The following is a 24,873-nucleotide window of genomic DNA, read 5'->3' on the forward strand; positions in this document are numbered from 1 at the left end:
CCCTGTGGGTCCCTGGAAGCTATTTTGAAGAGATACTGCTTCTGTGGGCAGGGTTATTTTGCACCTAGGTAGACTCCACATTTACCCCCGTAGATCTCATCTCCTTGCACCACTTGGGGATAAGATAACTCCTGGATGTTGTATAAACTGCAGTAAGAACTTCTGAAGACCTCTTCATGAGATATCCTGACCCTGTCCTGCTGACCAGCCGGGCCTTCTGTCCTCATCTTTCTGAATAGATGGGTCTGTGTTCTCTTGTAGTCGTGCGAGTCTGAGTGTCTGGTCAGTCCGTGGCATTGCCCTGAACGAATGTGGTTGGCTTTCCTCTTACAACCAATGAGGAGCTGTGTCAGTCTGCTTTGGCTACCAAAACAGAGGACCACAGGGGAGGGCAGCTTAAACAACAGAAATTTATTTTCTCACAGTTCTGGAGGCAGACGTCCAAGACCAAAGTGCTGGCAGGGTTGGTTTCCTTTTGCTATAAAGGGCATTATTGGTACTTTTTATGAAACTTGAATGGAGTCTGACGATCAGATGATAAGGATATATCGTATACACTGTCCTGACTACAATGGTCGTATTGTGGTTGTGTAAGAGAATGTCCTCGTTTTCAGGAGATCTGTGGTATTGAGGAGTAATAGGGACTCAGGTTGGCAACTCATGCTCAAGTGGTTCAGAGAAAAATCCTTTGTGCTGTACTTGCAACCTTTCTGTGAACTTGAGATTGTTAGAAAATTTTAAGTTTAACGTTAAGGCCATTCTTTTTTTTTTTTTTTAATATGTTATTTATTTTAGAGAGAGTGAGCAAGCACAAGTTGGAGGGGAGGGGTAGAGAAAGAGAGGGGGAGAGAAAGAATCCCAAGCAGACTCTGCAATGAGCATGGAGCCCAATGCAGGGCCTGATCTCATGACCCTGAGATCATGACCTGAGCCGAAATCAAGAGGCAGGTGCCCCACATTAAGACCATTCTTGAAAAGTAAATGATGCCAATAAGCACATGAGAAGACTTTCAAGATCAGGAGTCATGAGGCAAATGCAAATGAACACCACATTGAGGTCCCACTTCATACCTACTGGGACAGTGATAATCCCCCCCAAATGGAAAATAACAGTGTTGGTGAGGATGTGAAAAAATTAGAACCCTCCTACATTGCTGGAGGGAATGTAAAATGGTTCGAAACAAGTGCATGTCAAAGCAGCAGTAATCCCAATAGTCAAAAGGTAGAGATGGCTCAAATGTCCATCAAAAGAAGTATACACAAAAAATTGTGGTATATCCTTACATTGGAGTATTATTCAGTCATAGAAAGGAATGAAGCGCTGATGCATGCGGCAAGGTGGATATAACCCCAAAATGTTATGCTGGTGAAATAAGCCAGACACAAAAGAGCAGCTATGGAATTTTTCCATTTATACAAAATGTCCCAATAAGCAAATCCATAGAGACAGAGAACAGGTTGGTTGTTGCTAGGGGCTCTGGGGAGAACCGCTTACTGAGTACAGAATTTTATTTTGGAGTGATGGAAATGTACTGAAATTAGATAGAGGTGGTGTCTGCACAACTTCGTGAATGTACTAAATGTTCACTTCAAAATAGTTCCTTGTGTCAGGTGAATGTCACCTCAACAAATTTATTTAGAAATTCAAGCATTTCATTGTAAATTTGTCTTACAAAATGGTAAGAGATAAAATGCAGTTGCCAGCAGGGGCGTCTTTTGAAACAGGGTTTCCTGGAACTTGTCCCCAGAGGATGGAACTGTCTTGTCTTCATTGGTTAGCTTGGTCCATTTGTCTGCCAAGACTACGGTTCCCCAGCAGGGCTCAGGCCATGGCATTTGAAGCCCACGTTCAAGTGAGTCACCAGAGTGAGGGGAGAGGGCTGCCCTGGGGGACAGGAGGAACCCTCCCGGAGAGAGACATTGCATCCAGACTCGTGACAGCCACTGGTTTTACTCTGCTCTCATGCTGGAAGCTGCACCTGAACCCGAGCGAGATGGCTGAAAACTGCCAGTGGGTGAAAGGGATCCGGCTGGGAGGGGCAGACAAACTGGCACGAACCGCTTCTCCCCGATCAAAGGACATGACCCACTGAATGTGTGCTGGCATGCTTTGACTACATGGTTCTCTGACCTACAGTGTCCAGTTGACCCTTGAACTACGCAGGTTTGAACTGTGAGGGTCCACTGACGTGGGGATTTTTTCCCATAAGTACAGCACAGTACTGTGAATGTATTTTCTCTTCCTTATGATTTCCTCAATCACAGTTTCTTTTCTCCAGCTTAGTTTATTGTAAGGATACTGTATATAAATATATATAAGATACAACATAAGGGTTAATCGACTATTTATGTTACAGATAAGACTGCTGGTCGGTAGTAGGTTATGAGTAGTTAAGTTTTGGGGGAGTCGGAAGTCATATGCAGATTTTTGGTTGCATGGAGGGTTGGCACCTCTAACTCCCACGTTGTTCAAGGGTCAACTGTATATAGTTCAGAGTCTGCATGGTTACCTCTGCAGGCAGGTGTCTCCCCGAGAGCAAGCTCCACACCATTGGCAATGGCAATGGCCAACAGCTCAGACGTAGTCCTAGCAAGTTTGTGCCATTTGGTCCATAAAGAATAATTTATGTTTTGGAGGGGATTTTTTTCACTTTTCACATTTTATCGGCCTCAGGGGAGGGGGCCTCCTCCATGTCACCAGAGGTGTTCACTCACAGTTTCTTCAGCCCCTGCAAGCTTGGACTCAGGGGGGGCGTCTTCAGGCTGCCTGGGCACACAAGGCATGTTCCCATCATCTTGGGGGCACTGGATATGTGTAGGGGCTGGCCTGGTTGATCGTGGTGGCTTATTTGGTAAAGGGGCTGGGGGGGGGCAGAATTATCTATGTCCTTCACCAGTGGTGAAGGACATCACCAGCACCGCCTCCTTGGCCCAGGCATTCTCGAGGAAGGCAGCATGTCTCCCGGCCATCTTGGTCTCAGCCGCGGCCAATAATTTATTCACTTTATCGGTATTGAATCTTTTACTTCTACAATTCTGAAAATGCAGACTGAAGAGCAAGGAAATGGAGCAGAGCAAGGAAATGGGGCAGGGATGAGCATAGGGTCTCCTTCCCCTTCCCCTTTCCCCTGGCCCTGCCCTGTGGTTCACACTCCCTCCTCCTCTGAGCCCTTCCTTGAGTGGACTTCTGGTGCCCCTAAGTCATGAGTTACAATTCTGCCATCTTCAGCTCTAACTCACTTCTAAGCTGCCTCCCTGTCAGTCCGCCTGTCTGCTGGGCATGTTCTCTTCAGTGTCCTAAGGTCACTCTAAGTGTAGCCTGCCCCACGTGGACTCATTGTACACTCCTGCAAACCCCACTTTCTCTTCTTGAGCCTGGTGAGTGGCACCGCACTGTCTCCCTGACAATGGGCCAGGAGCCTTCCTTCCCCACCTTCCCCAACATTCAAATCCTAATGTCATCCTCTCTGTGCTTCCATCCTGGTACCAGCTTCCCATCACCCTCCACCTCATCTCCCTGTCGGAGCTCCCATTACACACAGGGAGTCTCTCATCTAGACTCGTGGAGCTCCCGAACTGGTCGGCTTGCTTATCTCCTTCATCTCTGGTACATTCCGCACGCTAGGTTGAAGTGATCTTTCTAAAACGTAGAAGCAATCTTGTTACCTCTCTGTTTAGATACCCTTCAATTGATTATAACTGCCTGCTTTGTACAAGTCTCACCCCCTCAGAGTGGCATTCAAGACCCTCTGTGATCTGACCCCTGCATTCCCAGGCTCCAGGAACAAAGAAGTATGCAGTTTTTAGAGCATGCCAGGCTTGTGTGCAGTTTGTCTACCTTCGCCCATGCTGTTTCCTCTGCCTGGTGGGCTCCTAATCTCCTTCCAGGCTCAGCTTGAGTATGAAGCTCTCCCACTCTTCTCCTTACCACCCTGCCCACCCCAAGAAGAATCCGTCCTCTCCTCTGTGGCTGCTCTGCCCTTCACAGCCTTCCGTGATGGCACCTGGGATCTCTGATTGCGTATACTGCTGTGAGGTTTTGTCTCCCACATGAAATCGAGGGTGACTGACAATTGTGTTTGAGTCACTCCCTCATTTCTTCAGTGCTGTGCCGGATGTGGTAAGGGTCAAATAAATGAATGATGGGTGATTGGTGTGGGGTTCTCGTCATATTTTCTCCACTCATTAGCTATTTAATGACTTTGGGGGGAAATAACCTGCTAGACTTCAGTTCCTTCATTTGTAAAGTGGGGAAATTAAGATGGGTGTAGGTTATGAATTCTCTTGTGTAGACTGTTATTCATCCCATGTTCCCGTCACCCTGAGATGAATTTCTTTCACTCAGCTGTGAAATACCATGACATTCTCAGAGAGGTAAACACCTTACAGGTCTTACAAAGAGCAAAACCTATGTGGAGCTTTGTAGAAACGATCACAGACCTATGGCCACAATCTTGGGTTCATGGTGATACTGGGTTGAATAGTGCCCCCCCGCATTTCTACCCACCTGGAACTTCACAATGTGATTTTATCTGGAAATAGGGCCTTCGCAAATGTAATTAGTTAAGATGAGGTCATACTGGATTAGGGAAGGCCTCATATCCAGTACATGGTTGGTGCCCTTGTAAGAAAAGAAGGGGACACAGAAACGTGGGTAAGAGGGGGCTGTGTAGATAGGAGTGATGTGTCTACAGGCAAGGAATGCCAAGGATTGCTGAGAGCCCCCAGACTAGGAAAAGGAGAGGAAAGATCCTCTCCCTAATACCTTCAAAAAGAACATGGTCCTGCATGGTCTTAATGGTCTTAACTTCAAACTTCTAGCCTCCAGAACTATGAGAATAATTAATACCAGGTTTCAAGTCACCAAGTTTGTGGTAATTTGTTATGGTAGTCCTAGGAAGCCAATACACTGGCCCAGCCACATCACCTCTCAACTGTCTTTTCTTCCTTGATGCAGTGACCTATCCACTGAGTGACCTGCCCTGAGAAAAAAATGAGAAGTATCTCTTTATACACTCTAAGGTACCACGCACAGGACATGAGTCTTTCTTCTTCACTGTATTCACCCTGGTCAACGGCATGGTCCAGTTTGCATAATGAACGTTTAATCCAGCAGGCAGAAAAAGAATTAACTTCATACTCTGTGAATGCTGATATAAAAACAACAGAGCACTCTTAGATTTTTTTAACGCTTGGTCCTGCCGAATAAAATTCTTGGACTCTTATCTGCAAAGCCAAAGAAACAATTAGAGGATGTCTGGGGGTGGCCATAGAGGTGAGAGAGTGGCAAGTGTTAAGGGTCCCACAGAAGATGGACCTGGGTTTCTCTTTCTCTTGTTTATTCTGCACTAACTTGTCCAGTCCCCTTAAATATAACAGCTGGTCTGCCAACCCTCTCTAATTTTCTTGACCTTAATTGGGGCCGGAAGAGGAGGGTAGTCACCTGGTGACTGGTGACCAGCAGGCTCCAGCTTCGATCAGACCCAGAGCACTCTCCTCAGGATCTGCTTGTCCCTCAGGTCCATTACAGTCCTTGCCACATGGAAAGCTCCTTATCCCTGTGCTGGTTTTGAGCTGTTATCAGATCGGGCAGATGCCATCAGGCAATAAAGATGTAAATTGAGTAACGGAGGCCCAGATTGTAAAAGGCGTCAAGCTCAACTATCACTGTGTTTACTTGCAAAGTGGTTCAAGCCAGAGCGGGGATGTCCATGGCCTTGTCCTAACGGAGGGGACCATGTTCCCACCGCAGCCTGGTGTGACAGCATCTGATTCTCTGCTCAGGGGTCAGGATATTCAGCTCTACCCTGGCATGACTGTGAGAAAAAAAGCAAAATTCCTCTTGGGAGGCTAAAGTACCACTTTTTGCTTCTACATGTACAGAAAGTCTGTGCCTTTGCCACTAGGGTGGTTATGACTTTTCCGGTGAAATATCCCTCCCTCTTGTTTTGAAGCTCCACTATTGGGGGACACTCCAACATGTTGACTCGATGCATAAAATCTTTGTGGAAATTCAAAACCAATGTACCTTAATAAATGATTGCTGTGAACGCTAGGAGAACCTCTCCACAGTTTTTATGCCCAAAGCAGTGCCACCTTGAGGCCCTAGCACCTAACAGGATTTTAGGGGGAAAATAGCAACATCCTTACATTTCTACTCATAGCCCCCTTAACCTGTGGGGATTGGACCAAAGAGCAAAGCTGCATGATATGTACCCTGCAGTATTGGAAATAGTGACTCAAGACCAAGGTATGGTTAGTGACTCAGGGCTGTGTGTCGGGCGCTCTCTGCAGTGAGCTCTTTCTTGGGGACATGTGGGATCTGGCAGGTGCACCCCACCAGTCTGTGCCCAGAACTATTAAACCCCTAGAAGGGAACATGGCTTCATAAGGTGGAATCCTCGCTATAATTAATGCCTCATATTTGGTTTTCCAAATAGAATTTCTTGAATTACTGCCTTTGTGTCACGATTTGAAAGTATTTTCAAGCTTTAATCATGAATGGATATTGAATTTTGTCAAATGCTTTTTCTGCATGTTAAGATGATCATATGATTTTTATCCTTCATGTTGGTAATGTGGTGTATCACACTGATTTACAAATATTGAACCATCCTTGCATGCCTGAAATAAATCCCACTGGATCTTGGTGAATGATCTTTTTTTTTTTTTTAAGATTTTATTTATTTATCTGACAGAGACACAGCGAGAGAGGCAACACAAGCAGGGGGAGTAGGAGAGGGTGAAGCAGGCTTCCCGCGGAGCAGGGAGCCCGACGCGGGGCTCGATCCCAGGACCCTGAGATCATGATCTGAGCCGAAGGCAGATGCTTAATGACTGAGCCACCCAGGCGCCCCTTGATGAATGATCTTTTTAATGTATTTTTCAATTCGGTTTGTTAATATTTTGTTGAGGATTTTTGCATCTGTGTTCATCAGAGATATTGGCTTGTAATTCTCTCTCTCTCTCTCTCTTTTTTTTTTTTGTAGTCTTTGGTTTTGGTATCAGGTTAATGCTGCCCTCATAGAATGAATTTGGAAGTTTTCCTTCCTCTTCTGTTTTTTCGAATACTTTGAGAAGAATAGGTCTTAACTCTTCTTTGAATGTTTGGTAGAATTCACCTGTGAGGCCATCGGGTCCTGGACTTTTGTTTGTTGGGAGTTTCGATTACCAATTCAATTTCATTACTAGTAATTACAATTACAATTACTAGTAATCAGTCTGTTCAGATTTTCTGTTTCTTCCTGATTCAGTCCTGGAAGATTGTATGTGTGTCTAGGATTTTATCCATTTCTTCTAAGTTTTTGGTGTCTAATTTTGTGTAAAAATTAGACACACAAAAATTATAATCCTCTGTATTTCTGTGATGCCAGTGGTAACTTCTCCTTCTGATTTTATTTATTTGAGTCCTCTTCTTGATGAATCTGGCTAAAGGTTTATCAGTTGTGGTTATCTTTTCCAAGAACCAACTCCTAGTTTTGTTGATCTTTTCTATTGGTTTTTGTTTGTTTGTTTTAGTCTCTATTTCATTTATTTCTGCTCTGATCTCCATTTCCTTCCTTCTGCTAATGTGAGCTTTGGGTTTTTTTTTTTCTAGTTTTCTGTAGTTCCTTAAGGTATAAGTTAGATTGTTTATTTCAGATTTTTCTTGTTTTTCTATAAACTTCCTCTTAGGACTGCTTTTCTTCATCCCAAAGGTTTTGGAATATTGTGTTCTCATATTCACTTATCTCAAGGTATTTTTTTTTTACTTCCTCCTCGGTTTCTTCATTGACCCATTGCTTGTTTCCTAGCATGTTGTTTAGCCTCCATGTGTCCATGTTTTTCCAGGTTTTTTTTTTTTTTTCTTGTAATAAAACTTGTCATTTCAGTTTCTTAGCATGGTGACCAGAAAAGATACTTGAAATGATTTCAATCTTCTTAAATTCTTTTTGAGACTTGTTTTGTTGCCTAACGTGATCTAACCTGGAGAATGTTCCATGTGCACTTGAAAAGAATGTATATTCTGCTTTTGGGGGTTGGAATGTTCTGTATGTATCTGTTAAGTTCATATGGTGTAATGTGTCATTCAAATCAATACTGGTTTCAGTATTGATTTTCTGTGTGGACGATCTATCCATTGATGTAAGTGGGTGTTAAAATCCCCTATCATCATTGTATTACTGTCAATTTCCTCCCTTTATGTCTGTTAATATTTGCTTTATGTATTTAGGTGCTTCCATGTTGGGTGTGTAGACATTTACAATTGTTATATCCTCTTGTTGGATTGATACCATTATCATTACCTAATGCACTTCTTTGTCTCTTGTTACAGTCTTTGTTTTGAAGTCCATTTTGTGTGATATAAGTATTGCTACTCCAGCCTTTTTTTTTTTTTTCATTTCCAGTGTATGAAATATCTTTTTATATTTCCTCACTTTCAGGCTGCATGTGTCTTTAGCTATGAAGTAAGTCTCTTGTAGGTAGCATATAGAGGAGACTTGGGTTTTTTTTTTTAATCCATTCATTCACTCTCTGTCTTTTAATTGGAGCATTTAGTCTATTTACATTTTAAATAACTGTTGATTCTTGTTCTTATTGCCATTTTGTTCCTTGTTTTCTGGTTGTTTTTGTAGTTCTTCTCTGTTCCTCTCTTCTTCTCTTGCTCTCTTCCCTAGTGATTTGATGACTTTCTTTAGTCTTATGCTCAGATTCCTTTCTCTTTATGTTTTGTGTATCTATTAATAGGTTTTTGGTTTGTAGTTACCATGAGGTTCATATGTTCACCCTATGGAGATATAGCAGTCTGTTTTAAGTTGATGATTGCTTAAGTTCAAACACATTCTAAAAGCACTACGTTTTTACTCCCCACTCCATGTTTTATATATTTGATATCATATTTTACATCTTTTTATTTTTCATTTTTTCCTTCATAATTTTTTTACTTCAGTTATAGCCTTTTCTTTTCTCCTTAAGGAAATCCTTTTTAACATTTCTTATAAGGCCAGTTCAGTGATGATGAACTCTTTAACTTTTGTTTGTCTGGGAAACTCTCTCTCCTTCAGTTCTGAATAATAATCAGAATAATCAGGTAGAGTATTTTTGGTTGCAGGTTTTTTCCCTTCAGCACTTTGAAGATATCATGCCATTCTCTCTGGCCTGCAAAGTTTCTGCTAGAAAATCACCTGATAGCCTTATGAGGTTTCCTCGTACATACTGTTTTCGTTTCTCATGCTGCCATTTAGGCTGAAGGAGGGCAAGAAAAATGCCACCTTCCAGCACGTCCATTCCCAGAGAAAGTTCCTACAGATCCCTGTCCCGCTGGTACGTGCCCTAAAATTAATAAACGAGTCTCCGTCACGTATAACCTAGGCACTTTTCAAAGTCCTGGTTCTCAGAGTAAGAGAGATTTAATGGCAGAGTCTTGGTTTCCTGTAGCACTCCAGCTCCCCCAGAGTTAAGCTCTGCTGAATTTTAAGGCCAGATGTACTGGGGGCTTGTCTTCTTGGAGGTGCAGATTCCCAGGGCAGGGAATGCCCGATGTGGGGCTTGAACTCCTCACTCCTCAGGGAGGACCTCTGCGCCTGTGATATCCCTCCTGCTTGTGGGTTACCAGGCCTGGGGTGTGGTTCTTGATCAGACCCCATCCCTGCCCCTCCTGCCCTTCTCGATACAACTTTTTCTTTATGTCTTTAGCTGTGGAAGATCTGTTCTATCAGTCTTCAGGTCATCTTCAGAGAGAGTTGCTCTATATGTGGTTGCAGCCTTGGTGTGTCCACGGGAGGAGGTAACCTCATGATCTTCCTGCTCCGCCATCTTCCCCTCACGATGGGCCATAGTTACATTATTATGAGAAAAGGAGAGAATGGGTTCAGCCAGCTCCACATACACCTACCACACCATGACCATTACTTATTCACCTTCTCCCCCTCAGACACTGAGCTCTGTGAGGGCAGGCAAGTCTCATTCCTCCTCACCGCTTCAGAATCTCTCATAGAAACCAACATAGGCCTTCAGGCCAGGTCAAGTTCTTTGGTTAGAGACCCACTAAGAATTGCGGGCCTCCATCATTCATCAGCACGATTGCTTGAACAATGTGCGGCACCCCCCACCAAACTGTAAGCTCTGTGAGAATAGAGACCATGATTTTGGTTCCTCAAGGCCCAGCACCACACCATCAGCAAATATGAAAGGACTTGAGGGCATTACACTAAACAACTGGTAGCTGAATTAGCTCCAATGAAGCCCCAGTTAGTTCTTTCATGCCTCTGTGAGTCACATCTATATGAACATGGACAGTGGGCCTGTGCTGGGTTGGTCCTGGGGACACAGACATTAGTAAAGCCAGCTTCTACCCTTGAGGGCCTCCCAGCCAGCTGGTGGTCCCATGGTGGATCTTTCTAGGCCTTCACAACAAGACCACAGCATTTTGTGTACAGATGAGTATGTTTTTTTCTGTTTGGTGGCTTTTGAAATATCATGGCAGCATACTGGGTGCTATTAAAAAGCAGTGTTTTTCAGCAACAGATCAAGGAGGCCAATCAGGAGCTAAGTTCCTGTCAGCGCCAATTTGTCTCACTTTGAGAAACAGTAGTGGCCCTGGGAAGGTGTCTAAAGCTCCTCCGGGGGCCCAAGGCAGTTGGTGGGTTGATTCCTGAAATACGCCCCAAGCATTGGTTGGAAAATGCTATGCAGATGCCAAGTGGACGAAGAGAAATTGAGTCTTTTCCTATTGTATGGCCTCTCCAAGAACTACCAGAAGCAACTAAATCACAGTGCAAAAGCTCGGTGGGAGTGTGAATAACACGAGGGTCGGGAGAACAGCGACTCTACCATCCCCCACCTACTGACTCCTGTGTCTTCAATAAAGCCTCTTCACCTTGGGCTCAGAGTCTCCAATAAAGCGGCATTGGGCCCCCCTGCTCCAGCATGGAACCTCTCCAACTCTAATTTACAGATGAATCACTCAGGTTAAAATGCAGATTAAGTTCCAAAGGTCTGGGTGGGACCTGATTATGTATCTGTAACAACCTCCCAGGCTGTAGAAGCGGGTCCACCCCAGGCCCACCTGGATCTGTTAAATGAGAGTCTGAGATCTGTGTGAATCACATGCACATCTGAGTTTGACAAGCACCAGCGTAGACACAGACTAGAGCTGTGTCTTTTCAGACGTGGCTTGCACACTGACTTCCGTGGTCTAGGGTATGACCCGCGCATCTCACCTTTAAATGCCCCAGGTGATTCAGACGCACAGCAAAGTCTCAGAACCAACGGACCTGGGCAGTTGTTTGAGAATTTGAGGTTTCAGAGTCCCCGGAGAGTCCAGAAAGAGCACAGAGGCCCAGGGTCATTGAAGTGGGATAGAGCCAGGCCTCGGTGGTACTGAGCTCCCAGGTGAGTCTGATAGCAGCCAGTTTAGGGACTGCTGGTAGAGGGAGACCTGCCCACGATGGGTCTGGGCAGGGGCCGGGAGAATGGTGCACAGGTGCCCTGCTGTCCTCCATCCCGTCAGCCCTCTGGGCAGCCAGAGCTGCTGTAGCCCCTTGTCTCCGTGGGTCTGTTCACCCCAGTGTGTGACGAAAACGTATGAGATGCATCGTTCCATGAAAAGAACAAAACCTGGGGTGTTCCCGAATCAATCCTCTGAGGAGTGGCGGGTTGAGTGAGTAAACAGGTTTCTTCACCGCAGGACACATTCGCGGTGTGGTCCTCCAAAGGAAGGAGCAAAAGAATGACCAAATTCTAGGACCAGGCAACCTTTTCATGGAGCCAGGCAAGAGCATTTGCTGCGCGAAGCCTCAGACCTCTAAGACAGGATGTGTCCAGGGACAAAATACCTAATCTGCTTCATAAAGCAAATATTGACATCCTCTCTGTGTATTGTCCTGGTTCTCGCCTGGCTTTTCTCGTCCCGTTTGTAGCCTTTCTTGTAGGCCATTTGTGGGGAACAGTGATGTGACACTTGCCCAGAGGAACGTCGTCTGCCTGCCTCCCTTTTAAGGTTGAAGACACTGAGAGTAGAGAGCATTCCCCTGGGCACATCTGACTTTAGAACAAAGATTAGAGGGGCGCCTGGGTGGCTCAGTCAGGGAAGCGTCTGCCTTCAGCTCAGGTCATGACCTCAGGGTTCTGGGATCGAGTCCCGCGTCAGGCTCCCTGCTCAGCGGGGAGTCCGCTTCTCCCTCTCCCTCTGCTTGTGCTCTCTCTCGCTCGCTCTCTCTCTCTCAAAAAGATAAATAAGTGAAATTTTTAAAAAAGGAAGAAAAGAATAAAGATTAGATAACCGAAGGAAGCAGAAGTCAGGGTGCAGAGGGGGACTTGGGTTGGTCTGGAGGCTTGTTCCCCAGCCCCCCACCCCTGCCCCCTCCGCCAGGGGTCATGTCTGTCCAGAGAATGAGCAGGGAAGACTGCTGGAGCCCGGCTGTAAAGTCATCTGCCTAGGAGGCAGGGTCTAGGCTCTGCCCCTGCAGGACAGCAGGCCTCCTCTTGAGGACTTGTCTGTCTGTCTGTCTATCTCCCTTTGGAAGATGGTGAGGTTGAGGGAAACTCACAGCGGGGAAGTGCTATATCCTCCGCAGTGGACTCAGGAAAATACACTGAGCACGACTGCTCGCAGCCTTCCCTGAAGTCCAGCCCATTCCTGGCCTGCCTTTATTTTTGCTGCAGGGTCCCTGGGATCCCCAGGGCATGAATGCTATAGGGCGGGGTGTTCGCAACACCCCTGGGGGACACGCCCATTGTCCCAGAGTTGGCCTCTCCAGAGGAGGGAGGCAACCAGCTATTTGTCTGCGGAGAGCCCCTGACTTTAAAGAAGTCTTTAAAGCCACCCAGTGGAGTCATCTCTTCTGTGCTAAATGTCCTTCACTTGGAATCAGCTTATTTCCAACAGGCGTAGGAATAACGGTGGTCATCTCTGGGAGAAGGCATTATCATCGGTTTTCATTTTCTTTGCTGTCATTTTCTCTCAATTCCCATTTTTCTACAATTGGCCTAGCTTTGTATAATAAGAAAAGACCTCTACACTGTTTCTGTTTGGCAGAGGTTGGCTGGAAGTGGGATGACACGGGGGGTGGGGGGTGCTGGGGGCGGCGTCCAGGCCGGGAAGGGAGAGAGAGGCAGGGCGGCCTGTGGCCTTGAGATGCTCCCGCTCTGCGGTGTCAGACTGGGGCTCCTCTTTCTGCCTGGAGCTCCCCATCTCCCATGTGGTCTGCCACGAGACTCCGCGGGCTCACCGAGGCGGCCGCGGAGCACAACGAGAGGCCTCTGGGAGGCGGGCGGTTTGGGAGCCACCCGGCTTCTGCTGCACCTGCTGACCCAACTCTGGTTGTGTTTTCAGGTGAGCCTCAAAGCAGGAGCCCCGAATCAGCCTCTCATCTGACAACTGTCAGCTGCTACCGCTTGGCCACCAGCCTGTCACTGCGCCGCCTCTCAGCAGGTGAGGAAGTGATGTGTCCTGTCCGAAGGCGGGTTCTCCATGGAGAGCAGCTCTTCGCCAGCGGTGCGCGCGTGGGCCCGCGGGGAGGCTGGGCTGTCAGGGTCCTTGACGTGGGGCTGGGTGCTCACACTATCACTTTCTTCTAGCACTTGTCCCCATCCCGTCCCAGTCTCCTCCTTCCACAGTGGATGCAGGGCCCTTATGAAGCCTGTCTTACAAATTGCCCGCCACCTCACATCATCCCCCGTGTGAGTGGTTGTTAGCCACCCTCCGTTGGGGGGACATGCGGGAGGAGAACCGAGCCATCTCCATGGGCTGCTGGACCTTGACTGGGAAACCAAGCTGTGGGAGCCTTGCACTGCCCACCCCCTCCCACCCGACTCTTGAGTTACGTACTACAGGACGCAGCCTGAAAGACCCCCCCTGTGAAACCTGTCTGTGGATGAGGGGGTTCCTGTGCGTCCAGGAAGAAAGGACTGCCTGACCAGGGCAGCGACAGAGCCCGTGCCCCAAACAGTTGGCTCATTTTCCCATCTGCCTCGTCTTTTCAAAAGCCGAGAGTCGGATGTGAGGGCGATCTGGCTGCAACATCTGTCGCCCCACTGATCGCCAGGGTTGATTCGGCTGATCTGGCTGGCTAGGCGGGTGTCCCCTTCCTCCCTCACCACTCCATGTGCGTCCCGCCCAAAGCTGCGCGCTCGGTCAAAGGGGACGACCTTCCCCAATAGAGGAGAGGACTGTTCTTCGGTCAAGGGTATACGAGTAGCTGCGCTCCCCTGCTAGAACCTCCAAACAAGCTCTCAAAAGCCGAGAGTCGAGTTAGTGGTCCTCCAATAGCCAGTGTGCACCATTAGCTTTGTTCCATATCCACTTTGTCTCTACTCTCATTTTTCTTTTTGGGTCGAGGTGGGGTGCACGTACACACGTAGGCTTGTGGAGAGACATCCATTGGTTCATGTGCAAGAACAGGGTCTGGATAGCCTTGAAAGGGCAGAGATGTTATTCAGATGGAAACTAAGAGCTACCTGGCCAGGTGGGGGAGGGAGGGCCTCACGAACCTTCCTGTGGGTCGTCTTTAAGAGACTCAGGTGCTTTTAGCTCCGGTTGGCGAAAGCACCAGCCGCTCTCCTTGGGTTGTGTTGCCTCCCACAGGGGAAGCCCCCTGCCATCTCAGTCCCAAGTTAGGCAAAGTTCAAGTTCACTTGAGGGGTGAGTCTGTCCTGGGAGAGCAGGATAGACCAGGTGGCAGGGGGGGGAACCCTAATTCTGCCCCAAATGCCTTACAAGATCCAGGAGGGGTGACAGGCTGGGAGCCACACTAGGGAAATGCTTCCTTCCACTTCCATGAAGGAGCTCAACAAAATCAAGTTATTTAACCTCCCTGAACATGTTTCCTCATGTGAAAAGTAGAGGGATTGGACCAGGACCTCTAAGTTCCCTTTCAATATTAACATTCAGTGATTCATTCAGAGCCTCACTACTCAATGTGTTGTCCGCGGACCAGCAGCAACTGGGAGCTGGGTAGAAATGCATACTCTTAGACCAAACCCCAAACTACTCCATCAAAATCTCTGTTTTATCAAGATCCCCAGGGATTCATACCCCCATTAAATGTTTTAAAGGACTGATTTAGGTCCTGAAGATGCTTAGAATTCCTCTCAAGGTCATCTGGCGAACACAAAGGAGCAATGGAGTGTAAGTGATTTATAGCCAGCCACGGTTCTCCACCTGTGGTCCATGCCAGAATCACCCCAGGAGGTTGTGAACTTCAGACGTCCAGGTCTGGGGGTCACAGTCTAGGTCCTGGGTACGTGTGCTATGAGTAACCTTACCAGCCACTTGGAGGGAGAGCATGAACATATAGACATGAAACCATATGGGTCGCAGATGATAAGACGAGTAACATCCTGTAAGAGGGTGTGACAGGACCGAGGGGCAGCAGAGCAGACAGAAGAGGTGGAGTGGAGAAGGCTTGTCATCCTGTGTCCCAGGAAGAGTGCCCTCTGTCCTTATTTTTTGCATCTCCACCACGAGTTACATAGGGGGTCCTTCTGTGGGCATCTGTAGTTATCCCTTCTTTTTTTTCTTTTTAAAGATTTTATTTATTTATTTGACAGAGAGAGACACAGCGGGAGAGGGAACACGAGCAGGGGGAGAGGGAGAGGGAGAAGCAGGCCTCCCACCGAGCAGGGAGCCCGATGCGGGGTTCGATCCCAGGACCCCGGGATCATGACCTGAGCCGAAGGCAGATGCTTAACAACTGAGCCACCCAGGTGCCCTTATCCCTTCTTTCTTGAGTAAGAGTGGAAACCAGGGGGAGTGTGGCTTTTCTGTTGTATTGTTGTCTATGTGTTTGAAGGTGATGAAAAAGACATAAATATATTTGTGTATGCTGAGGAGAGGGCACCCAGGGACACCAACATTACAGGAGAAAGAGAGCTGAGTGATAGGGCAGAGCCTGAGGGGGGACAGGCCCACCACACGTGAGGTATCAGCCTTGGATGAAGAGGTGCTTGCAGCTATAAGTGCCAGAGGCCCCCAACAGACGTGGCCCAAACCGTGAAGAATAGGTTCTCTCAGTGTCAAGGATCAGAGGTGGACCGTCCAGGGTACAACCGGCTTGGGACTCTGGGAGGGTTGCCCCATGCGTCTCCTGACTTTGCCCTGGGTCAGTCCCCAGTGGCCAGTATGGCAGGACCCAATCAGTGAAGCCAAAGATGGGGTTTCTCCTCTTGTGCCCTGACGAGGAAGGAAAATGAGGGGTGACTCAGGCTGGGGGTGGGATGGCGGGTGGCCTTGAGGACCCACAAAGGCTGCCTGTGCGTCATGGCACCAGTGGCAGGAAAGACACAGGTCTGGGGAGGGAGTGACCATGGGGTTGTCCACTCGGCGACTGTGACACTAGGTTACACTAGGGATGTGGTGCTTTGCGGCTGAGGAGGAGTAAGGGGGTGAGCAGGGAAGGCTCAGAGGTGACACTGGAGATGTGGACAGTGGTCCCTGTCTGGAGGGGACACAGGACGAGGCAGGGCTAAGAGTCCATGCATCTCAGGTACTGGAGCCCCCAACCTGCCAGCTTATTCTATCTCTGGGACACAAGAAGCCAAACACGGCTCCGCAGGATCTTTTCCAGATATTAAGCCATCAGCCAGCGTTCTTCCGTGCTGCAGAGTGGAGTATGTTGAAAATGTGCGCCTCTTTAGAAACAGGGGAAGAATGAGAAACTAGTTGAGTGGTATCGGGGTGCCGTCAGTGCAGCCCGTTAGGGGCTGGAGGGAGGGAGAAGGCCACTCCCGGTCTGCCAAGACCCTTCTGCTGGTGACACTTCCGGTGCAGATGCGCCCCCGCCCCACGCCCCCCGCCCCCCGCCCCACGCCCACACACTCACAGCGCAGAGCCCCGCCCCCGGGCCTTTCCCCTGTGTCTTCCTTCTTCTCTCCTGCTGACGCTGGCCTCAGCTACCTTCTCCTCAGCCATCCCTGTGCCCCTCCTTCAGGGACCTCCCCAACTCCTAAAAGCCCAAAGTCAGTGATGAGGAAAGAGGATAAGCTCTGGAATGGGAAGGGAGGATCAGGATCTGAGGGCAATGATTTTCGGGTCCTTTTTGACTTGCGTCAGGCTGGGGAGGGTTGGAAACCCTGGGTGTGTCCGTGTGTGTCTCCTCCTTCCTTTTGTGTGGATACACAGGCACGTGGATACACATAAACACACACATCCATAGGGGAACAGCCACGCACGCACGGACGGGCACGGGGCAGGCACCTCAGGCGTGGGGACACGCATGGGGCCACACATGGACCTGAACACACGTGCAGAAATGCAAGCACGTCTCTACGTGGCCGGGTGTAGGTGTCTGTTCCCCTGGGGTTTCTAAACCCCAGCTCTTCCTGATTCTCCTTCTCTTCTGGTTGAGTAGAAGTTCCCAACCAAGTCAGGAACACACACCTGTCAAACTGTGTTTTAGGCGGCTGATCTGTATCTTACAACAAGAGACTTTTATTTTTTGAAAAGTTGCCTGTGGACAAATGAAGCTGCCACCACGCCTCACCTGGACCACAGAGTTAGCGCAGGTGTGAAAAACTCACAGAGCGTGGCCTGTGTGCCAACATCTGGCCGAGCCTCCTCATTCCTCCCTTTGTGCCCTTGGAAGCCATCGCTCCCTGTGTGGCCCACCTTCAGCGCTCAGGCTGAATGATTAGGCCCCTTCCAAGTAGTTTGTCATTAGCTGGGGCAACTGAAACCTACAGCATCTATGTGGAAATCTATGCTTGCTTGTGGAAGAGTTAGCATTATAGTGGTTTCTTCCTAGTCCTGTGGCATCATTCCATGTCAGATCAGGGAGAACTTCTTCCTTCTTCTAGAAAAAAAAAAATCAGTGCTCGGGATAGGGGTGTGTGTGTGTGTGTGTGTGTGTGTTATTGTTTAAAAACAAACTGCCGGGGCACCTGGGTGGCTCAGTCGTTAGGTGTCTGCCTTCAGCTCAGGTCATGGTCCCAGGGTCCTGGGATCGAGCCCCGCATTGGGCTCCCTGCTCTGTAGGGGGCCTGCTTCTCCCTCCCTCACTCCCCCTGCTTGTGTTCCCTCTCTCGCTGTGTCTCTCTCTGTCAAATAAATAAAATCTTTTAAAAATAAATAAAAATAAATAAAAATAAAAACAAACTGCCAACATAGAGTCTGTAAGATTTTTGGAATGAAAGCAAATTAAAATTAATAATAAAACAGTTGTTTCCAGGGGAGACGTGTACTTAGAGCAGTGGATTGCCAGAGGGCCACGTGAAAACATGGGAAGAACCCTTCACTAGGCTTCAGAGCTTTGAGTTTGGGTTCTGGATCCACAGAGTTTGGCTGTGAGACCTTTAGCTGTTGGCTTAATTTCTGAGTTTTGCACTTTCTTCACTTAGTAAAAAGAACTTAATATGTTTTGCCAACCTTCAGGGCTGCTAGAAGAGTGAATGAACAAATGTGTAGGAAAATGATTTATTACTAACAAAGTACTACACAAAAGTCAAGGCGTTACTGTGGTCATAGGGGTAGTAAAGTAATGGTGGCTGGGACCATCTGGTATACCCATGGCTGAGAAGGTCTTGCCAAACGAAAGCAGAAGGTCTCGTTCCCATCACTCTAGTGAAGCATTTCCTTCTCTTGTCCCAGGAGGTTAACAAACGCTCCCCGGCTCGGACAGAGAAGCTGTAGGTGGCAGGAGATGGGAGAACGGTGAGGAGGGTAAGCCTTTTCCAACCCTTCAACTTCGCTTGTTTCAGGGACAGCAGAATGAAAGAAGTCATGTCCAACAACAGCACCACTAGCATCTCGCAAGCCAGGAAGGCTGTAGAGCAGCTGAAGATGGAAGCCTGTATGGACAGGGTCAAGGTAAGCACACACACCAGCCAACCTTACCCTCTGACCAAAACCCAGCTCATTCCCCCCATTTCCTTGTGAGAGTTAACACGTCACCCAGCGGAGCCGCCAGCCAACCCTGGCAGCTGTAACATTTACAAATGAGTGTTTGCCTCCAAGTTCCAAGTGTGCTCAAGGATTCAAATGATGCAAAATACACAGTGTGCATGAATTCCGTAAGGAGCTGCCAAAAATAGACTCGTATTCATCTCAGCTCTATTTAGCTCTGTTGTCATGCCGATAAGGGAGAGGGTTTAACAGTGAGATCCATCATCGTTTTCCTGCCCGATGCAGTGACTTCGAGGTTAGACCATGTTGGGTATTTTGACAGGGGTGCTGTTGGGAGGGAAGCAATGAACCGTGCACCGTGTTTTCAAATGTTCCTGTGGGGAATGTGAAGAGAGGCACCAGTCACCTCCCACCATGTTCATTCCCCTGATGAGTGTAGATCTCTTCACGCTGGGAGGGCTGAGGCAAGGTGAAGCCACCTAGTCTCCAGATGCTCTCAGAAGCCAGCAGGGGGCCAGGCAAAGCATGTGGCTCTCCAATACCGTTTGGGTTCATCAACTATCATAGAGTTGGAACCCTGTCAGGACTCTGACACCAGGAAACTCAAGTCCAGTGGTCTTTGGGCACACAGAACCAGGGGTCTCACCCAGGCATCTGGGATTCAAAAAGGACGGATTGCAGGGGGTAATGGGTGAACCCTAAAGCCTTCTGCTGGCAGAGCGGACAGTCCCTCCCCGAGGTTCCCAGCACTGAGACCTCCCCTCCTGCTGGAGTTACGGCCAGAGAGCACCAGCTCCTGCCTCTGTCGGGACAGTTGTGGGAACACTGGGGCTTTGGGGTTTGAGCTATCCAAGGAGGCAGTAAACAAGCACAGAAAGTGACATAATGATATCTGAAGCAAGGAGGGAATACAACATGATACAAATTGCCATAGTGCACCAGTATTACTCAGGGGTCTCCATCTTGCAAGTACTGATAACAGCTACAAATTAGGCTAGAGCAAAGGGCAAGGAACTAAACAATTCTAAAGGAGGGAGAGGGGCGCCTGGGTGGCCAGTCAGTTAAGCATCTGTCTGCCTTCAGCTCAGGTCAGGATCCCGGAGTCCCCGGATTGAGCCCCTGATGAGCAGGGAGTCTGCTCCTCCCCCTCGCTCGGCCCCTCCCCGCACTCGTGCGCGCGTGTGTGTGCGCTCGCTCTCTCTCAAATGAATAAATGAAATCTTAAAAAAAAAAAAAGATAAAGGAGGGAGAGCCCCAGTAGTACAGACATGGATCTCAGAATGAGATCCAGAGGACAGACATTTGCTGAGAGGATGAGGGTGGTGGGGAGACTCGCTCTTTTGATAAACACGCCTGTGGACCTGCTCTGCGCTAGGCGTGGTGCTGGGATGCAAACACGCGTGGGCTGCCCCATCGTCTTGCTCAGAGAAGGAAGGCTTAGTGGAGCTGGGAGCTGGTGGTTGGTTCTGAGGTGGTATTGGAGGGTAGAGAAGGCTACCGTGAGCTGAGCATGGCTCATTTGGAGCAGCTGGGCCTGACAGAAGAGCTGCGGGTTTGCCAGGAAGGCCACTTTGGGCAGCCTGGGGCAGCCTGGCGCAGAGCATCCAGATGACGGAGTGTGAAGCTGGGGCTGTGAGATGCACTGACCTGCCAGCAAGAGTGAAGTTGTCAGAGGCCAGGAAGCTGCCAAAGCTGCAGAGACAGGCGTAGAGTGGAGCAGAGCCCAGAGCTGGGATCAGAGAGGCAGACACACCAAGACATGGGTGCAGACTCAGAGAGTCCGTGGGAGACACTAGGGAGAAAGATTTAGAGCCCAGCTGTCCAGCTCCGCAGCCAGAGACTGGAAAGACAGTGGGCACTGGCCTTGGCGGTGGGACAGACGCTGTGCCGGCAGTCTAACAAGGAAGATAAGTTCTGTAATTTATTTAAATTATACCCGCGACAGGCACCACCACCCTCACCCGCGACGGTCACCACCACCCTCACCCGCGACGGTCACCACCACCCTCACCCGCGACGGTCACCACCACCCTCACCTGCGACGGTCACCACCACCCTCACCCGTGACAGTCACCAGATGTCCCCACAATGAAGGACTCTTCAAGAGTCACTAAAGTCCCATGCAATGTCTCTAGAAGAACAAGGAGAAATCATAAACCAACTCAAAGTCAAGTTCATTAGATGGTATTCAGAAGGGTAGGTCGTCCTGTTCCTGCGGCAACCGGGTGATGGAAGTGCGGCTCCTGGATCCCAGGAGCGGGCTTCCTACAGGCATCTTCAGACTCTGTGGTGATTCCGGGGAGGGGGCCGCTGATGGCCACATCAGGTGTGGTTCAGAGTGGGCAGAGTTTGGTCCTTGAAGAGATGACCCAGGGCTTCCTGAGGAGAGAGGTGGCCCCAAGGGACCACATCCCCGCTGGAGCTGCGTAATCGCATGTGGGGGTTTTCCCCCTTGCTCCCCAAACGTTGAACATTTCTTAATTTTTTTAAAAAATGTGCTAAGATACACATAACGTGCAGTTTGCCATTGTAACCATTTTTAAGCGTACAGTAGCATGAAGTTCATTCACAGTGCTGTGCAGTCATCGTCCCCAACACCCGTCTCTGGAACTTGTCCTGATCGCCAACAGACACCCTCCCCCCCGATTCCCAGCCCCCCCAGCCCCTGGCAACCTCTAGTCTACTTTCTGTTGCTATGAATGGGACGATTCTGGGAACCTGATTCCTACAAGAGGAATCGTGCAGTGTTTGTCCTTTCGCATGTGACTTATTTCACTTGGTGCACGTCTTCCCCAAGATTTGTCCACACCGTAGCGTGTGTCCGCACTCCTTTCCTTTTTATGGTTGAAGAATATTACATTGCATGTACCACCTCTTACCTACCCATTCACCTGGTGATGGTGTTCATCATCTTGGGCTGCTTCCGCCTTTGGGCTCTTGCGAACAGTCCTGCTTTGAACATGGGTGTGCGAGCGTTTGGAGTCCCCAGTTTCAGTTCTCTTGGGTATATACCCAGACGTAGGATTGCTGGATCATATGGCAATTCTATGCTCAACTTTTTGGGGAACCACCACGTTTCCATAGCAGCCACACCATTTCACATATCCCCCAACAAGACACAAAGGTTCCATTCTCTCCACATCCTCACCAATACTTATTTTTTTAAATAATAGCCATCCTCCTGGGTGTGAAGCTCACGTGTGCTTTTAAGTGCTAGACGCCTCTTGCTTCGGGGCACAGCAGGGCTTTGGGGAAAAAAATCTATTTGATGCAGCTTTTGGCAAAATGAGGTGTGTATTGTTATCATTTTAGCCAGACAATAAAAACAGAAGCTGGAGAGAGAGAGAAACCGTCAAGAACGCTCCAAACTGACCTTAACAAGGACCTTGAGGAGGGAGGAAAGAGGAGGGGAGTCACCAGGGAGAAGTGGCCTTTCTGGAATGGGCGAGAGGTCACTGCAGGAGAGGAGGGGGGAAAAGCGGAGCCCGGAGGGTCAGTGACGGAGGGCAGGCACCTGGAAGGAGGTGAGGAGCAGTTCCTAGAATCCCCCGAACTCAGACGAAAAGTGGATGGGAATGAGGGGGAAAAGGGCAAGCTGTTGCGTGGGGAGATGACTACGCCCTGCTTTGCCCTGGGCCCTGGCGAGATGGGGGAGTGTGCTGTGCGGCAGCCATCTGGAAGCTCTGTGGGAGGAATGAGTGCAAGTGTGAGGCCCACGGGGCTGGCTCCCAGGTGGGAGCACGGCGGCTGGGGGCCGGAGGACCGCGCTGGCAGGCCAGGTGTCGGGCGCGAAGCCAGGGAGGACTGTGGGTGGCGAGGTACGTGGCCAGCTGCAGAGCCCGCCTCTGGGCGTCACAGTTTACCACGACTGCAAGAGTGTCCAACGTGGAAAGACGGAAGGGAAGGATGGCAGTTGCAGTTCATGAGAATAAAGGGGATGACCCTTTAGGGGGAGAGAAGAGGGAAAAAAAAGAACTACATGAAGCAGTTGTTCGGATTGCCAAGGTAGGAAAAAGGAATGGGTCAACTCAGAGAGGTCTGGGCAGTTCATGGAGGGAAGCCGGAGCCACAATGTCCACTGTGGTCCTGAAGCCCTGTTTGTCCCCCCAAAACGTCATCTGCACAAAACCACCAGCGCCGACCTCGGCTTTGTCCCAGATTTTGCAGGGGACGTAGGAGGGAGGCTTTGTACACAGCCCGCAGCCAGGCCTCAGGCTCACACACAGTTGGGTTTCCGAGACCCTCCGCCCACCACCTCAGCATCCTCCCTACGTGCATTTAATGTTTGTTGGGTACCTCCCCCAGCTCACACCTGCTTCCCAGCATCCACGGGATTCTTCTCTGTCCGACCTAGAAGCTTCTCAGGGTATTTCCCAGCCAAGATGGGGGCTCTCTTTGAGAACCTAGATCAGCTGCTAAATATATATATATATGTATATATATATATATATACATATATATATGTAAGTATTTGCCACGTATCATAAGAACAAAGAAGATTCCACATAGAACCCGTATGGCCTCCCAAAAAGCAAAAAGCTGGGAGAATAATACTCAGGAGCCTAAAAAAGAAACAAGGAACACGTAGAGATGACTATCATGGAAACTATTTTGGTCCACAGGAAAAGAATACCCAGAGCCTTACTCTTTTTCTCACCCATGAGAGGCTTAAACTATATAAAATTCTATCGGGAAAGTACATAAATGACATTGATTACCGAACAGGGAAATTTTGTCAAACAGTTATGGCGGATATGAGCTGAGCAAAGCCTAAGAGGTTTAAGTGGAGAAAATGGTCCGCAGAGCCGGCTTGTCCCCGCACCGCCCCCCCCTCAGAGGAGAACAGCTGTGGAGAAGGTGTTGTCCCATGGGGAAGGTACAGACGTCCCAAGCGGGCCAGGTCGCCGGCTCCCAGGAAGGCTTGTGGAACCTACCTCTCTGTTGGGCACTGCTGAGTGTGCTTTGATTCTCCTGCCCCAGGGAAAGAGGAATTGTTGACAGGTGGGCCAGTCCCAGGGGCTGTGACTTGGTGGGCTCTGCAGGGGGACAACACCTTTTAGCAAACCTAACTCAGCTGGGACCGGGAAACCGCTGACAGACTTGCCAAGCGACTATGCCCAGTCTCTCTCTCTCTCTCTCTCTCTCTCTCTCTCTCTCTCTCTCTCTCTCATTTGCTCTAAGGCCTGTGGCAGATGACTCAAACAGCTGTGGGATGTGCTAACAATCCCTAATAGGGCTGTCATTCGGCTGAGACTAATTTTGTCAACATGGGCTTGATATGCTGATTGCTGACAGATAGATCACCCCAGTTTTATATCAACTTGCATTCGATAGACTACTAAAAAATGAGGGCAGAAAGAACAATGTCAGTTGATGAATGCTTTAAACGCTAAAGCCCAAGAGACAGCAGCAGAAGTAAACTAGGCTTGTAAAGAGAGAGGGAGAACATCCAGAAGCTTCGAGTGAGACTAAGAAATAGGTACCTTATTCCAAGGGCTTTAATTCCTGTTTTAAAAATAACACAGTTTCTCTGTTCATAAAAATGGTACTCATTTACTTTAGAGAACGTTGGAATACAAAAGTATAAGGAAGAAGATTTAAATAATTTATGACTGCTACATTTCCATGTTTTTCCATCTAGCTATTTGCCTATTTTTCTTTTTATAAAATTGTGGTGATTATGTTTTGCAACCTGACTTATCACCAAATAGTATATTGTGATGACATATCCAGGTCAGTAAATACTCTCCTGAAATGTCATTTTCACTATCTCTTTGCTCCATCACCTGAGGTACAATAATTTATTTAACTATCTCCTATCCTTGGGACATTTCCCTTATTTCCAATTTTGCAGTATTACTTTTTAAAAGCACTACAGCAGGGGCACCTGGGTGGCTCAGTCAGTTAGGCATCCGACTCTTGGATTTTGGTTCAGGTCATGATCTCAGGGTTGTGAGATCAAGCCCCACATCAAGCTCTGTACTTAGCCTGAGTCTGCTTGGGATTCTCTCTCCCCCTCTCTCTCTCTGCCCCTTCCCCTGCTTTCTCTCTCT

At 48.7% G+C, this 24,873-nt stretch overlaps 1 protein-coding gene across 7 annotated transcripts in view; it reads left to right on the forward strand.

Moving 5' to 3' along the window:
• GNG4 (G protein subunit gamma 4) overlaps positions 1–24,873 on the forward strand; it is a 67,225-nt gene that overhangs the window by 23,378 nt on the left and 18,974 nt on the right. For all 7 annotated transcript variants that reach the window (XM_027597194.2, XM_027597192.2, XM_027597196.2 and 4 more), the window contains exons 2-3: positions 13,316–13,414; positions 18,676–18,784. In XM_027597194.2, the coding sequence (XP_027452995.1) occupies positions 18,686–18,784 (99 nt within the window). In that variant the 5' untranslated portion in view covers positions 13,316–13,414; positions 18,676–18,685. The remainder of the gene's footprint in view (positions 1–13,315; positions 13,415–18,675; positions 18,785–24,873) is intronic.

The sequence above is a fragment of the Zalophus californianus genome, chromosome 15 (genome assembly GCF_009762305.2).
Source record: "Zalophus californianus isolate mZalCal1 chromosome 15, mZalCal1.pri.v2, whole genome shotgun sequence".
NCBI classification, from domain to species: Eukaryota; Metazoa; Chordata; class Mammalia; order Carnivora; family Otariidae; genus Zalophus; species Zalophus californianus.